This window comes from Pelophylax lessonae, assembly GCF_965119305.1.
Source record: "Pelophylax lessonae genome assembly, chromosome: 2".
In the NCBI taxonomy this organism is placed as follows: domain Eukaryota; kingdom Metazoa; phylum Chordata; class Amphibia; order Anura; family Ranidae; genus Pelophylax; species Pelophylax lessonae.
Window position 1 is genome coordinate 359,103,065 of NC_138769.1, and position 15,515 is coordinate 359,118,579.

The 15,515-nt window shown below is 41.2% G+C and overlaps 1 protein-coding gene across 2 annotated transcripts in view; it reads left to right on the forward strand.

The window, feature by feature from the left end:
• KDM1A (lysine demethylase 1A) overlaps window positions 1-12,561 on the forward strand; it is a 58,688-nt gene extending 46,127 nt beyond the window's left edge. The window contains exons 15-19 of one of the 2 annotated variants that reach the window (XM_082247770.1): window positions 2,340-2,527; window positions 2,632-2,746; window positions 7,943-8,070; window positions 10,589-10,735; window positions 12,071-12,561. In XM_082247770.1, the coding sequence (XP_082103896.1) occupies window positions 2,340-2,527; window positions 2,632-2,746; window positions 7,943-8,070; window positions 10,589-10,735; window positions 12,071-12,247 (755 nt within the window). In that variant the 3' untranslated portion in view covers window positions 12,248-12,561. The remainder of the gene's footprint in view (window positions 1-2,339; window positions 2,528-2,631; window positions 2,747-7,942; window positions 8,071-10,588; window positions 10,736-12,070) is intronic. The other variant, XM_082247769.1, reaches the window with a different exon arrangement.
• Window positions 12,562-15,515: the final 2,954 nt, after the last annotated feature.

Below are 15,515 nucleotides of genomic sequence, written 5' to 3' on the forward strand. Positions count from 1 at the left end.
ATATATTGGTTATTTTTAAGAATTTGATATATACTTGAACCACTATTGTTTACACTATTGTTTACACGTTAGGGGTATATTCAGCAAGCGCTGTAGCTGGCCTTACTATTAAGGCTATCATTATCAGAATACAAATTGGCCTAAAAGGATAAAAAAAATGATTCTTTTTTTTTTTTTGTTTATAGCACAAAAAATAAATATTGCAGTGTTGATCAACTACCACTAAAATAAAGCTTTACTTCTGTGAAATAAAAAGGACATCAATTTTATTTCAGTACAGTGTCACACGACCGCACAAATTTCCGTTTAAAGTAAAGCCGTGCCGAATCGCAAAAAATTGCCTGGTCATTAAGGGGGCAAATCCTTCCTTTGGGTCCAGATCTGGTTAATATCACTTTAATTTCAGAATTTGGGGTTTATGAAAATAAAAAAAGACAAACTCTCTATATTGTCTGGACTTTAGCTTATGTGAGTTCTCGAACTGATCACCAGTGTCCTAAAGAGACTTTTGCTTTTTGTTGGGTTGTTCATTTGGCACACTGGACAACAATGCAGTAAAAGTCTGCTAGGAAGTTTGGCACTAAAAAAAAACTGCTATACCTCTTTGCCTGTCACTGGTTATTCAGCTGTGACCTGCATCTTGTAGGAGGCAGTACATTGGTCACAGGAGGTTTACAGTGCCTTGAAAAAGTATGTATACCCCTTGAAATTTTCCACATTTTTGTCATGTTACAACCAAAAATATAAATGTATTTTATTGGGATTTTATGTGATGGACCAACACAGTGTCACATAATTGTGACGTGGAAGGAAAATGATAAATGGTTTTCATTTTTTTTTTTTCTTTTTTTTTTACAAATCTCTGAAAAGTGTGGCATGCATTTGTATTCAGCCCCCTTTACTGTGATACCCCTAAATAAAATCTAGTGGAACCAATTGCCTTCAGAAGTCACCTAATTGGTAAATTGAGTCCACCTGTGTATAATTTAATCTCAGTATAAATACAGCTGTTCAGCTATACATATCGGTGTGTGCTTGATGAGAATGTGAGGCCATTTGTCCGAAAGTTGAAGTTGAACGGGAAGTGTCTTAAAGATGGAATGCTCCAGTCAAAGCCTTGATTTGATTCCCTCTGAAATTGTATATGCGATTTTCAAACTGACAGTTAATGCAAGGAAACCCACAAGCCCCTTGCATCTGAAGGAATTTTGCATGGAGTAGTGGTTAAATATTTCAGTGTCGATGTCAGACTGGTGAGCAGTTGTACAAAATGCTTACAGGAAATCAATGGGGGCAATACCAGCTTTTGATGCCAGCGGTGTACTACTTTTTTTCTTTCCATGGTACACCATTACATCTACTGTATTTATATTTTTGGTTAATAATTTATTGAAAAGGTAAATTGTTCCTATCTGGGTATAGCCTCTTTATCTGTAGTCACCATTTGAATAAAGATCTAATATTTGCCTGTTTAAAAATGTTGAAAAAGGTAACAAAAGCCAGAGGGTGCACGTAAAGTGGTGGTAAACCCAAAACAAAAAAAAATGGAATATATTGCAGCTTACCAATCATTAGATGTGGTGGCTGAATTTATCTTTTTTTTTTTTTTGTCTCGTTTTTCTCCTGGTGATCTGGTCAGTAACACCACCTATATTAAGTGCCCCCACTCTGGACGAAGGAGCACACCTTTTGAACAGCTGCATTGTTAATCTTGGAGTGTTTGATGTACTAGCAGATTTAGATTCACTGAAGAAACTGAAGCCAAACTCCAGCTTACACTTTATAGGCAGTTCCAAAAACGTTTTCTTTCCTTTTGGGTTAAATGTTTTATTTATATAAACACTGATCTTTGTAAAAGCCCCAGTCAGTGGTAAATGGTTTGTCTAATCCCTCTGATACATCTGCTAGAGAACTTGCTCTTTTTTAAAACGGCAAACTTAATGGCCGGAAAACCAGGTGAAAAAAAAAAAGACAGCCTAAATAAAACTAATACAACCATCAAATCTGAGAACTGGTAAGCTGCAATATAATGTTTGCTTTTGGGTTTAATACCACTTTAATTTTTCACATGACTGTTTGTGTGTGCGCATGTATATATGGTATGTAAATTCATCTTATCAATGTGCTAACAAGTTTTTGACTGTTGTAATGGGTGTCCACATTAGGAGAAATCCTGGTGGCAATCTTATCAGGAAGACCTTCTGCTTTGTGTTTTGTGTTACAGTTACATTCCCGCAGAGTGTTTCTGAATCATGAGGTTGAATTCATGCATTATGCACTGAGACTTGTTTTCAGGTTATATGGCCAGTAATAATTTTTTCTTGCTTTGCTCACTCTAGGATGTGAAGTAATAGCAGTAAACACACGCTCTACTAGCCAAACATTTATTTATAAGTGTGATGCTGTCCTCTGCACTCTGCCTCTTGGTGTATTGAAACAACAACCTCCCGCCGTTCAGTTTGTTCCTCCACTTCCAGAATGGAAGACCTCTGCTGTTCAAAGAATGGGTTTTGGAAATCTGAATAAGGTAGGCATTCAATAAGCACTTGGTTCTAATAAAGCTACCATATCAAGTAGAACAAGTTCAGTCCTAAAATGCAAGTTATCATTTTTTTTTTTTTCTTTTTTCAGGTGGTACTCTGTTTTGACAGAGTATTTTGGGACCCCACTGTGAATTTATTTGGTCATGTAGGCAGTACAACTGCCAGCAGAGGGGAGCTTTTTCTTTTCTGGAATCTTTATAAAGGTAATACATTTTTTTTTATATGATATTTTAGGCTAAGGGTCTTTCTCATACATTTTTTTTTTTTATAATTTTTTATTTATTTCTGAACCTAGCACATTACATGAAGTCAGTGTTTGTTATATTTGCCTGAAAGTAATTCTTGATGCAATTGTTTTACATGCTTGCTGTTAAATTTTTCCTAAATTGGATTTCATATACAGCTTAGTAAGTTCTACCTCTAGTTCTATACTTGTATACTGAACGTGTAATTATTATTCTTGATGAACAACTGATAAGATAAAACTGATTAATTTTATACAAGCTATAAGGCTCAGTTTACACTGTTGAACTGCAATCGTACAGGAACCACACCGCATTCATGTTCAATTCACATGCGATTCGGTGCAGCACAATTTTAACCCATTTTGTGCTCGCCGCAATTCGGCCCGCCATCCCAAATCACTGCAAATCGCGTGATACCCGCCACTTCCAATGGCACCCCAAACGCAGCGTGATTTTGCTGCACTTGACGCTCGACAAATCACACAAACAGAATCATGGGGGCGCTTATTGCCCAAAAGAAGGCGACGGGTGTGTTTGTGCAATTTTATCGCGATTTGCCGAGTGACAATTGTGGCAAAACCGCACCGCGTTTGGGGTGCCATTGGAAGTGATGGGAATTGTGCGGACGTCCTGCGGTTTGCCGTGATTCAGGATCGTGGGCAGAATCTAGCTGATCCAGGACGCCAACATGTGGACGGTGGCTCCAGGTATGCCTTGAATATAACTTTCGTGCAACAGTTACATTGGTGGGTTTAACCCCTTGCCGACCGCCGCACGACTATATACTGCGGCGGTCAGCCTCTCCTGGGCAAAGTGACGTATCTGTACGTCACTCGCCCACGACACCCGCAGACACCCGCCCACGGCAGATGTCTGCCGGCCACTCGCAATCTCCCGCTGGAGAGGGAGAAAGGCAGACGGCTGATGTAAACACAGCTGTCTGTCATTCTCCGTGATGTAACTGCAGAGAATATACGATCCTGCTATGTAGGATCGTATGTCTCTGTGGTTACATCCCTAGCAATGCCCCCCCACAGTTAGAATCACGCCCCTAGGGATACATTTAACCCACTGATCGCCAATAAAGTTAACCCCTTCCCTGCCAGTGTCATTTTTACAGTAACAGTGCATATTTATGCACTGATTACTGTAGTAATGTCACTGGTACCCCCAAAATTGTCAAAAATGTCAGTCAAGGGTCCGATCTGTCTGCAATGTCACAGTCCCACAAAAAAAATCGCAGATCGCCGCCATTACTAGTTAAAAAAAAAAACAATAAAAATGACAAATCTTTCCCGTAGTTAGTAAATGCAATAACTTTTGCGCAAACCAATCAAAATACGCTTACTGCGATTTTTTTTTTTTTTATCAAAAATATATAGCAGAAAACCAATTGCCCTAAAATGTTAGATTTTGATTTTTACATTTTTTTTTTTTTTTTTGGGGAATTTCATATAAAAACAATGAAAAATATTGTTATTTTTTTCAAAATTGTCGCTCTTTTTTTGTTTATAGCGCAAAAAGTAAAAATTGCACAGGTGTGTGTGTTTGTGGGGAAAAAAAGGACATCAATTTTATTTGGGTACAGCGTCGCACGACCGCGCAATTGTCCGTTAAATTCACGCAGTGCCGAATCGCAAAATAGGCCCTGGTCTTTGAGCAGGCAAATCCTCCGGGGCTTAAGTGGTTAATTCAGCTTTTAAGAAGGCCCTCGCTTTTCAGGTAGAATGTGCTACTCTCTTTTTTAAGGACCCAGCTGATAAGCCATTGTAAGCCCATTCTAGAACTCTGTTCTCACTAGCTGGTCCTGCTCTTCATCTCATTCTAGCTGTAAACTTACTTTGTCAAACATGTCTGAATTGTTAAAAATCCCTTAAGACATCTAACTGCTGCTGCGGTTGATCCCTCAGCAAGTGAGCTAAATTTGGAGCCTGTCCTAGGCAGGCTTTTTTTTCCAGCCTTGTCAGTCATGTACATTCCAGATATGGACAATTGACAGGCAGACTTCCTCAGCTGACAGCACCTGCACCCAGGGGAGTGGTCCTTACACCTTAAGGGGTTCCCAGACCTGTGTCGGATCTCCTGGCCTCCCAACAAAATCTGTGGATGTTTCAGTGATTCTATTGGATCAGTACACCCCTGCCTTCTCCTTGCCATCATGCTTTAGTCACTGGCTTTAACAGAATGGGAATTGAAGAAAGTCTACTTCTTACCAGGTTTATCCTCTGATGTGAAACACGTATTTCACTTGGTGTGAGTCTTGGGGCTTTCACCCCAGCAGTTTTTCCGTGGGATGAATTCTCTCTCTCCCTCAGATGAGTGTGCACCAATGTATGGGTCTTTGGTTCTATCAACCGTCAGGCTTCTGCCCTTTCTACTGTTTCAGAGATCATTGGCTTTTCACTCTTTGGTAAACTTTTGTACAGGGGGATGCCCATTTAGCTCCTACTGTCCTATTCTTGTAATTCAGTGGAATCTGGATCTTGCACTCTCTGAGCTTAAGAAACCACCGTTTGAACCTATTAAAGACATTTCTGTCTCTGGTTTCACCCTGGAAGTCTTTACCTCTCTTAGAGGTGTCTGAACTAACAGTCTTTGTCTGGTTTTAGTTACATAGTAGGTGAGGTTGAATAAAGACAATAGTCAATCCAGTTCAACCTGTGTAGGTGTGTGTAGCTGTAATCATCTCACATACCCCTGAATGCTCTGATCCTTGAGATTTACGTCTAAAGCCCCGTACACACATACTGATTGTCGGCCGAACGATCGGCCGTCTTTTGTCCGGTGCTGTCCTGTCGGATGAAAAGTGCTAAAGACTGCACACAAATTTTGTCGGCCAACAACAGCCGACTGCAGAAGTGATGTCATGTGATGGTTAACTTTCTGTGTCTTTTTTTTCTTTTCTGAGCATGCCCAGTCTTGCAAATCTGCTGATTGTCGGCCGAATTCTGTACTGACTGGCGAACAATCGGCCATTCTGGTGACGGCCAACAAAAGTTTTAAAGTCTGCATGCCAGATTCTGTTCGGCCGAAAAGTCGGAGTCTGTTGTCTGAAGCTCATACTAACAAGCCGACAATCGGCCGATCGGACGGTGGCCGAATATTTACGGCCGACAATCGCTACGTGTGTACGGGCCTAAAGAATCTTTTGAAAGCCACGATACTTCCCGCAGAAACCACCTCTTGTGGTAGAGAATTCCACAATCCTGTAGCCCTAACGGTAAAGAACCCCCCACGTTGCCTAAGGTTAAAACGCTTCTCCTCTAATCGCATTGTATGCCCTTGAGTCCTCATGCAATCCCTTCGACTGAATAGCTTTTTTACTATGCCGAGATCACCATTGAGATATTTATAAATTGCTATCATGTCCCCTCTCGGGCGTCTCTTCTCCAGGGAGAATAAATGCAGACGCTCTTCATAATTAAGGTCCTCCAATCCCCTAATTAGTTTAGTTGCCCTTCTCTGGACTCTCTCCAGCTCCAACACATCCCTCCTGAGGACCGGCAACCAGAACTGGACAGAATACTCCAGATGCGGTCGGACCAGAGTTTTATAAAGTGGAAGGATTATAGTTTTATCTCTGGAATACATTCCTTTCTTTATGCATGCTAATATTCTGCTGGCTTTGGCAGCTGCCGCTTGACATTGCATGCTATTGCCTAATCTATCATCTACCAAGACTCCCAGATCTTTCTCCATTTTTGATTCCCCCAAAGGTTCCCCCCCTAAAGTGTATTGTGCTTTTATGTTTTTAGTCCCCAAGTGCAAAACCTTTCACTTCTCCACATTAAACCTCATTTGCCATGTCGTTGCCCACTCCGTTATTTTGTCCAGGTCATTCTGTAGGATATCTGCTTCATTCTGCCCAATTTTGTGTCATCAGCAAAGAATAGGGTACTGAGGCTCAGGGCTTTCTTTTTGCCCAAGTTCTTTTCTACCTTTTATCTCATCCAGGACAATTCTTTACCCTTTCCTTTTTTTTCTGGCACAAGTTCACCAAAATTAAATTACCTTCTGTTGTCTAGTGCAGGTTATGGATTTGGTTCAGGCAGGGGATTCTATGTCTAGGCCCCTACTTATTTTCTTTTTTTCTTTGGATTGTGGGAGGAAACCAAAGTACCCAGAGGAAACCCATGCAAACGCCAGGCAGATAGTGCCACGCTTAGGATTCAAACCAATGACCCTGCTGCTGGGTGGAAGTGCTAACCACTTGTGTTACCCTTGCCCCTGTATATGTTCAGTCTGATTTAGCTTTTTGTAAAGCTAGATGTGCATCAGCTTCTCATTTCACCATCTTTAGATAAGGCAGGCCATCACCCAAGGTTGTGTTGTAAAGGATTGGGTTTTCCCCTTTCCTGTCATGGTGAGTTACTGTACTAGATCTGTGAGGGCCTTTTGGCATCAAGCAATGGTTTGTCTGATTTGCAAGGCTGCACCTGGTTTCTTAAAGGAGAAGTACAGCCAAAGCTCATTTTGGCTTTACTTCTCCTGTGCATCACAGGAGTGCAGTTTGTTCTGCAATCCTGTGACCTGGTTTCAGCCCACAGCGGGTTGAAGCATCGGCACCTGGCCCAGCCTCTCAGTGAGCCTCTGTGAGAATAAGCCAGCCGCTTCCGCCCCTTCCACAGCCCAGTGTCCCAATGAATACTGGAGGGACAGAGCAGAGAGCCGGTGACTAACAGTCACCAGCTCTCTGCTCACGGAACACTAAGAACTGAGCGATCAGCAGTGTTTCATCACTCAATTCTCAGTCTTAAGAGCCAGCGGGAGACAGATGCTGCATCCACCTAGGTATGATATCCCAAATAAAAAACAAAACAAAAAAAAAACTAAACTTTTCTCTTTTAATGGATACCAATCTATGTTTTTGATCATGCTCTATACTGGTTTGCTAAAAACTGAGGCATCCTGGTACCATGAGGGGTTATTCTTGATTGTCCTACAGTTGTTTTGTTTGCTGGTGTCCAATCCTCCAGTAGAAGCTGAAATAACACAAGACTCTTTGTGTCCCTTAGTGGACAAGAAAATGATTTTTGTGGTGAAGTATAAAGTCATGTTGCTTTTTCTCATGCTTTTAAAAGTGTTCATTAATCTATCCAAAGAAAAAGCAGCTTTTTTTTTCTTTATCCTTAATAAAATTGTTTTGTTTGACAGCACCAATACTTCTAGCCTTAGTAGCAGGAGAAGCAGCTGGGATCATGGAAAATATCAGTGATGATGTTATAGTCGGACGTTGTTTAGCCATTCTCAAAGGAATATTTGGAAGTAGTGCAGTTCCACAGGTACATCTTCCACAGCAAAATATATGTAGATTTGTGTGTGTTTATGGAAAATGTTAAAATATAACTAGAGCAAAGCATGTTATTGGTGTTGTTTTTTTTTTTTTTTTTTTTTTTTTTTTTTTAATAGCTTTGGATGGAGTGGAGATGGATTAGTACTCCTGTCAGATTTTATTGCTATCTGTGCTCCCCCTTAGGGGATTCACCGTCTTGATTTGTCTTGCTTGCCATTATTAAAGCATGAAAGGAAATCACAAATATTGGGTTTCTACCAGAACAAGAATAGAGGAGAAGTCTTCCGATGGGAACACTAGTTCTCTTGACCCTGGTGACAACCAGGGATTCCTTTTTACTTTTGGAGGGATTTCCCCCTCCCTTCCTATTTTTTTTTTTTTGTTTGTTTTTTCTTTTCCCGATAAACTGAAGTGAAGAGACATCTCCCCAATGGGATACAAATGGCAAATAAAACAAACCAAAACGGTTATAACTCTTCCTTAATCTATCCATAATGAAAAATATTGTTTCACTTTTAGTTTAAATTTAATACAGGCTATCGTGTAAGCCATACCTTGACTACCAAGCTCCCAAATGTAAGCTATGTAGGAACCATGAAAACAAAAATGCAGCTTTTGATCTTAACTGTTGCCCTGCATATTTCACCATAGTCCCCTTACCCCTTCTCCTATGTGTAAAATTGGGCTATGGCTATGAGAACACAGTTGATTTCATGCACTGCTTTTGGTCATGCCCAATTGTTTCCTCCTTTTGGTCTGAAGTTTACTCCTTCTTATCTACTGTATTGGACTTACCTAATATACTGCATCCTAAAAAATGTCTGCTGGGTATTTTTGGTGAACTATATGTACCTGCATTCATTAAGACTGCTACGTATACTGTACTTTTTTGCCAAAAAGACTATCCTCCTTTCCTGGAAAGGAACCTCATGACCCACCCTGACCACTTGGCTTCAATTAATCAGTGCTAGTTTACTCCTGTACAAGAGCTTGCCTGTGAACTCCAAAAATTACCCCATCTTTTTGAGAAATTATGTCATAGAATGGATATCTAGCCCTTTCACCTTAGCATCTGTGAACCCAGGAGATTAGTTCCTTGCTGTTTTTTTTTTTTTTTCTGTATATGTAAGCCAATTAACATTTATCATGCTTCACTGCTAGTAAAGGGAATGCACAATACATTTTCTTCTTTTGCGCATTCCTTTTCCAATATAAAACAGAAGGCACAGCCTGATTCGATTGTAACCTACTATTATGGAGGTTTTTTTTTTTTTGTTGTAAGACCATCAATACTCTTAATAAACTTATATTTGAAAAAAAACCTGTTGCCCTGCAAATATGAAAACAGTACAGTTACAGTATTGCAATATCATTATTGGCTGAAATGTATTTTATGTTTAAAGCCAAAGTCGCTGTTTTCTTTCATTTTAAATAGTCTGGACTAAGCTGGCCTAAACAGCCTATTTCTTTACTAATTGAAGCAGTAATTGTCAGTGCTTTATAAATTTTAGGTAGAATCGGCTATCAGTATACAACGCTGTTTCAGCAGGGATACAGGGACTTCCCGTCTGCCGCCAGAAGAAAATCACATACGACTCAGTGCTGCTCAGCCATTTGCAGGAATCCTTGTACTTGTATCAATGAATACACACCTTCCGCTGATTGGCTGAGGTTGAGAGATGGGCTGATGACATCACAATTATTCACTACAGCCAATTGGAGGAAGCAATGTATTCATTGATAAAAATGCAAATTGTGAATGGCTGAGCACTGCTTAGGCCTGACTCTGTTCCTGCAGCAGATGGAAACACCCCATGCCACTGCTGGGACACATTGTTACATGCTGTTTGTAGCTGATGTTAAATACATGTGTATACAGCGCTGACTGGGTGCATGTATTAGTAAAGGAAGTCGTTTTTACTATTCAAAATTAAAGTAAACATAAAAATAGGCTTTAAATTAAAATTATTTAAAACATCGCTTTTTGCTGTTGGCAAAAAATTGCCACGGTCAGCCTGTTCTAATAGAAGAGGTAATCTACTCGTGTCTCTGACAGCCTATGTCTTCTATTTCCCCTCTGTTGCAGTGCTGCAGCCTTTATAAAGTGGTTTGGCATTAAAAGCTTCTAGAAGTGTTGAATGGCTTTGTCCCCTTGCTACATGCTGTGGCTCCATCCTCTGACCTGAGTCCTTTTTAGTAACGTAGGGTTCAGAGGATAGAACCACTGTGTGTAGCATGAGAGACTTTGGGGTGTTAAAACTGCTATGGAATCTTAAGGCCCGTCCACACATAAGCATTCTGTTGTGGCGCGTTATTGTATGTGCAGCAGGGCACACATTCATTATGAATGGGCTGCCAACGCATCTCAATGAATGAAAAAATGTATGTGACCCTTAATGCAGCACAACACAACTCTTTTATAAATAATAACTGGGAGCTATAAATTAAAGACTGGTCATGTTTACATGGAACATTAAAATTTACCCATTTGATATAATTACATCTAGCCAAAGGAAACTGTTGTGAGCCGGTGGCGTGCTGATCCATGGGCCCGTGGTTCTTACTCTTATGTAGCAGCTGGTTCTTCAGGCAATGATTATGATTTAATGGCTCAACCAATTACTCCAGGCCCTGCCATTCCTGGAGCACCTCAGGTGAGTTGGATATCACAATGAAAGCTGCACTTTGTTTTACTTGGTTTTGTTTTAATCATGCACATTCCATACTTTTTATTGCATGTGTGATTCATTACATTTTTTATCCGTGATGGTGTCTAGAAAAGTCTTACAATTAATATGCCACTTCTCAAATTCGTCTTTATAGAAAAACTCCTGAAAGTGCAAACCTGGGTGATTAGGCTCATGGATGTATGTGTCATACCCCTTCTGGTCACTAATCTGTCTTGTAGCATGTTGACAGATGCTAGATGCTTCAAGTGTTCTGGAGTGTGATTTTTTTTTATTTATTATTATTGGAGTAAAAAGTGTTAATAGAAGTCCTTTTTCATCAGTGTCAATAGTTTGCTGCCAGTTGATACATTTTTAGAAGTATACTTTATTATCGATCATTTCTAAAAGCTGGTCTAAAAGATTGGGAACGGCTAGATTTTAACCAAGCCGTGTACCGCATTTCTTGTCACAACAATTTAGGTTAATATTAATCTATTAACCTCAACTTAATTTTAGCATGATCAAACGGGGGAGGATTAGAGGAAATGGCTTTACTATAAGGCCCCTTTCACACTAGTGCGACTTGTCCCGCGATTTTGGACCGCAAAATCGCATGACAAGTCGTTTTCCATTATTTTCAATGAGCCCCATTCATATCAGTGCATTTTGAAGTCGCACCGACTTCAAAGTAGTTTCTGCACTACTTTGGCACGATTTTAATGCGTTTTGAGGTATATAGCCCTGAGCCATTGCTCAAAATCGCGTCAAAGTTGCGGCAAAATTGCGGTAAAATCGGGTCGCATAGGTGCGAAAGGGGCCTTAGGTGTATGATGAACAGAGATATGGAAGAGTACTGACCTAAACGTTATATGTTGCCAACCATGGTGGTAGTAAACTGTGTTTTTATGTTTACCTACAGGAAAGCTTTATAATTAAGCTTATTTGTAGGGAAAAAAATATCTCCTAAAGTGTGCAGAGTTTAGGAGATGTTCTAGCAAGCAGCAGCCAGTGAGGTCATTGGTGCTTGTGCTTTGAAGGAACAAGGTACCCGTGCCTTTCCTTCAGAGCGGTGTGCCACGGCTGAGTCCGCAAACCCAGAAGGAAGACCGAGTGAAAAAATAGCTTCTGCAGCAATGTGTGCGGCTGGAGGGCTTTGTTTTAAGGTAAGTCTTTCATAATGTGCTAGCATGCAGTGTATGCTAGCACATTATATTGTCTTGCCGGGTGAAACCCACACACACACACACTATATATATATATATATATAATGAATTTTACAACCATATACCTGATAACATTGTGATTTTGTTTTCCTTCTAGCCTATCCCTCGCTTGTTCTTTGCTGGTGAGCACACCATAAGGAATTATCCAGCTACTGTTCATGGGGCTCTTCTAAGTGGTTTGAGAGAGGCAGGACGTATTGCTGATCAGTTCCTTGGTGTCATGTACAATATACCTCGTCAACCCACCGCTGTGGTTCCTGCACCAACCATGTAGAGTACTATAGAAGGACATTGGATTGATTTGATTTTGGACTGGATTTCTCCATTTGAACACACCTATTTATGGCTGCTGAAGTATTTCAAACCAAGCTGATCATCAAAGTATTAATGGATTTGTTACTTCAAACTGTTTTGTACACTAACATCAAATTCTGATGTTAATTTTGTCAGATCATGATTGCTATTTTCTGGCATTAGTAGCTACATTTGCAACCAGAATTATGCCCCTTAATGTTTAAACAAACATTCTGGCATTGATTATTACTGTTTTTCTTTGTCTTGGGTCTGTTTTTTTTTTGTAGTAAATGTGTGTAGTAACTGTCTAAGTATTTTTATATTAAAGCTCTTTATAAAAAATAAAATAAATAAAAGGAATAAAAATGCAGAAACAATCCTATTTCAGTGGGTTTATAATTTGTCACAAACAATATCAGAACTCTATGAAATGACTGTACAGGGTTTATATTGCATTAGTTTGTGCAGTGTTTATAAGTAGAGGACTGGCACATTATGGAATTACAGGTACTGCAAGTGTTCACTAGTTGTCCTTACAGTAGATTGGACAATGGCATGGAGTTTTTGGGTATGCATAAAGTAGTCCCTTGTTTGTGCTCTGTAGTGGTCTAACAAAACATGAGTAGGTGGCTGTCTGTGTGCTGTGTCCTGTTAAGAGATTTCTCCCATGATGACAACCAAAAGTCACCTGGAGATGCTTGCTTATACCTGCAGCAGCATCTCAAATTCTCCTGCCAAAGCCCCAACACTGTTCGTCCTGACCCTTACCTACCTTCTTCACATTCCTATTGATCAGTAAGACAGCCGATTTTAGTGATGGGTCATTAGGAATTTGTGGTGACAGGGCATAGCAGTAAGCTCTGAAACTCTCTGGAAGTGTAGGAGTCTTGCCTTTTAGAAAGCCTGGCATTTAGTTACAACAGGAGGGTTTGAGAGATCTCAAGTTACCTATGCTTCATACATGCATTTTTTCCCCTCAAGGCAGAGTCTCTAAACCCTTGCATAAGACTGTAACTGAATTGACAAATGCTGATATTGTTTATTTTTTGTTAAATCTTGCAAAACCCATGTAAAAAAAAAAGTCAAGCAACAGAAGACTGTGTAAAGGAAATCATAAAAGAGGGGCTATCATTCTTGACCTCTAAAAATAGTTGCCTGATGTGTTATGCTGGTGATTTTGGCTAAGATCTTTTCAGTGACTGACCTGGAACAAGTATAGAGACGAGGGAGTGCAACTTTCATATAATGACACAAAAAATACTCCTCCCGTGCACCAAGTTATACAACTACTCATTACTTTTTTGCGGGGGTAGAGGCATATAAAAACAACTGGAGGGGGAGTAACAAAGTTAGGGTCTTGAGTCAGCAGGAGTCTAAATGGATTTTCACTTAAGAAACATTGATAGAGAAAGTTACTTAACCCACAACAGTAAAATGGGTCAGTATGTGCAGTAAAACATGCTGGTTATATGCACTGTGGAACCTAAGGGGTTAATCCTCTGCATTGTGTAAAAAGAATGTTTGAGCCCTTAATGTAGAATTTGACCTTAATTGTTTCATTGGTTATTTTTAACTGGATCTTCTCCTTTATTTTTGTAGAGGTCTTCCTCTGAGCTATTTTAGATGAACATGGGTTCAGTTTTTTCCTGGTCTGGTCTATGTAGAATTTTATATTGTTATACATTAATATTTGTGTGAGAGTTTTCACATTTTTGATTAGCCACCATTATATGAAGTATTTACAATGGGTATAGAAAATAATCACCCCCTTTTCTCTTTCCTTCATTGATGGACACCGCTCCTGATTCTTAACCATTGGGTTATGCTGCCCCATACAGAAATTAGGACACTAGGCAGGAAAAAAACTTAAAGCGGAGTTCCACTCAAAAGTTGAACTTCCCTATTGTCTGTCTCCTTCCCCCTTCTCCGGTGACACATTTGGCACCTTTCAGTTCAGTTTGGCACCACTTCCTGCTATAGGTAAGGTTTTTTTCTGCCTAGTCAGGAGTAAGGACCTAGTTACTTGCTGGGATCTCTGGTCCTGGCATTTTTTTTTTTTTTTTTTCATTTGAAATGGATTTTTTTTTTTTCATTTGAAATGGATTTTTTTTTCTTTCCTCTTATTATTATTTTGGTGCCTGTGAGAATTACAATCAAGTGCCGACCAACTGGATAATAGATCCTTAGGGTCCCCCCAGTCCGGCCAGCGAGCACGTGCAGGCCGCAGCTCCGCACTAGGTTGGTCGTGACATAGCCCCACTGGACGGGGCTGGCCTGCGAGTTAAACCTCTCGTGAGGACGCATACGAAATGGCTTCGGCCTGAGTTTCAGGGTTCTTCCTGGCCCACAGTACCAAGGAGTGGTGCCCTGTCCGAAGCGGTGACCACCCTGTTCCTGGTGTGGCTAGTAGTTGTGCCACTACCCCTGGAGGGTTTTAGGGTGGCCATGGGCCCCTCCCTGGGATGGTCCGATCCCCGAGTTCCCCTCCCTTCCCCCCCAGTACCTCTAAAACTTGCGTCACTTTGGGTCTTTCGGCCCCCCTCCCCGAGTGAGGTTGGATTTGCTGCTGACCGAGTTTCCCTGGTGTGCAGCGGGGGGTTGAACAGGGTTCCCTGCCATCCTAGGGGTTGGTGACTATTGCAGGGATGTCCTCTGGGCTCCGTGTGGCAGTTATTGGACTGGGGGAGCAGATAGTTAAGCTCTTGCAGGCCTCCCGCGGAAATTCAGGCTGCGGCTTTGCAACCTACTACTCAGAATCTACGTGAAGCAGCCCCTGTGAGCATGGCTGAAGCCACTGCCTCCAGTTAGGGCAGCCGCTGATCCTGGGTGGTGCTCGCTGGGGCTGGTGGACGGGCTTCCATTGGGGGGCGGCCCCAGTGCGTGTAGCTGAAGCCCCCATCCTTTGGGCATCTGCCAGGCTGAGGATCCCTGCAATTGCACAACAATTTAGGCCGCGGCTTGTGGCCTGCTGGGCCATATGGTCAGCTTGGCACCTCCCTTGAACCAGGAGGTGCTGTGGGGGTACTTCATTTTTAATGACAGTCTTGCCCTCATGTGGGGCACCTGCCTTGTTTTACTGAGGGTACCCTACCTGCGCGTCCGCGTCACGGTTGGCGGCCCTGTTTGAAGGGGGTTATGTCCTCTATTGGTGCTTTGGGGGGTGACCCCCTTGTTTTTTGCAGGGTCTATTTGTGGACCCTTGGCCCGGCGTTCCCTTTGCAGGATCGCAGTCGGCAGCCTCCCCTGTT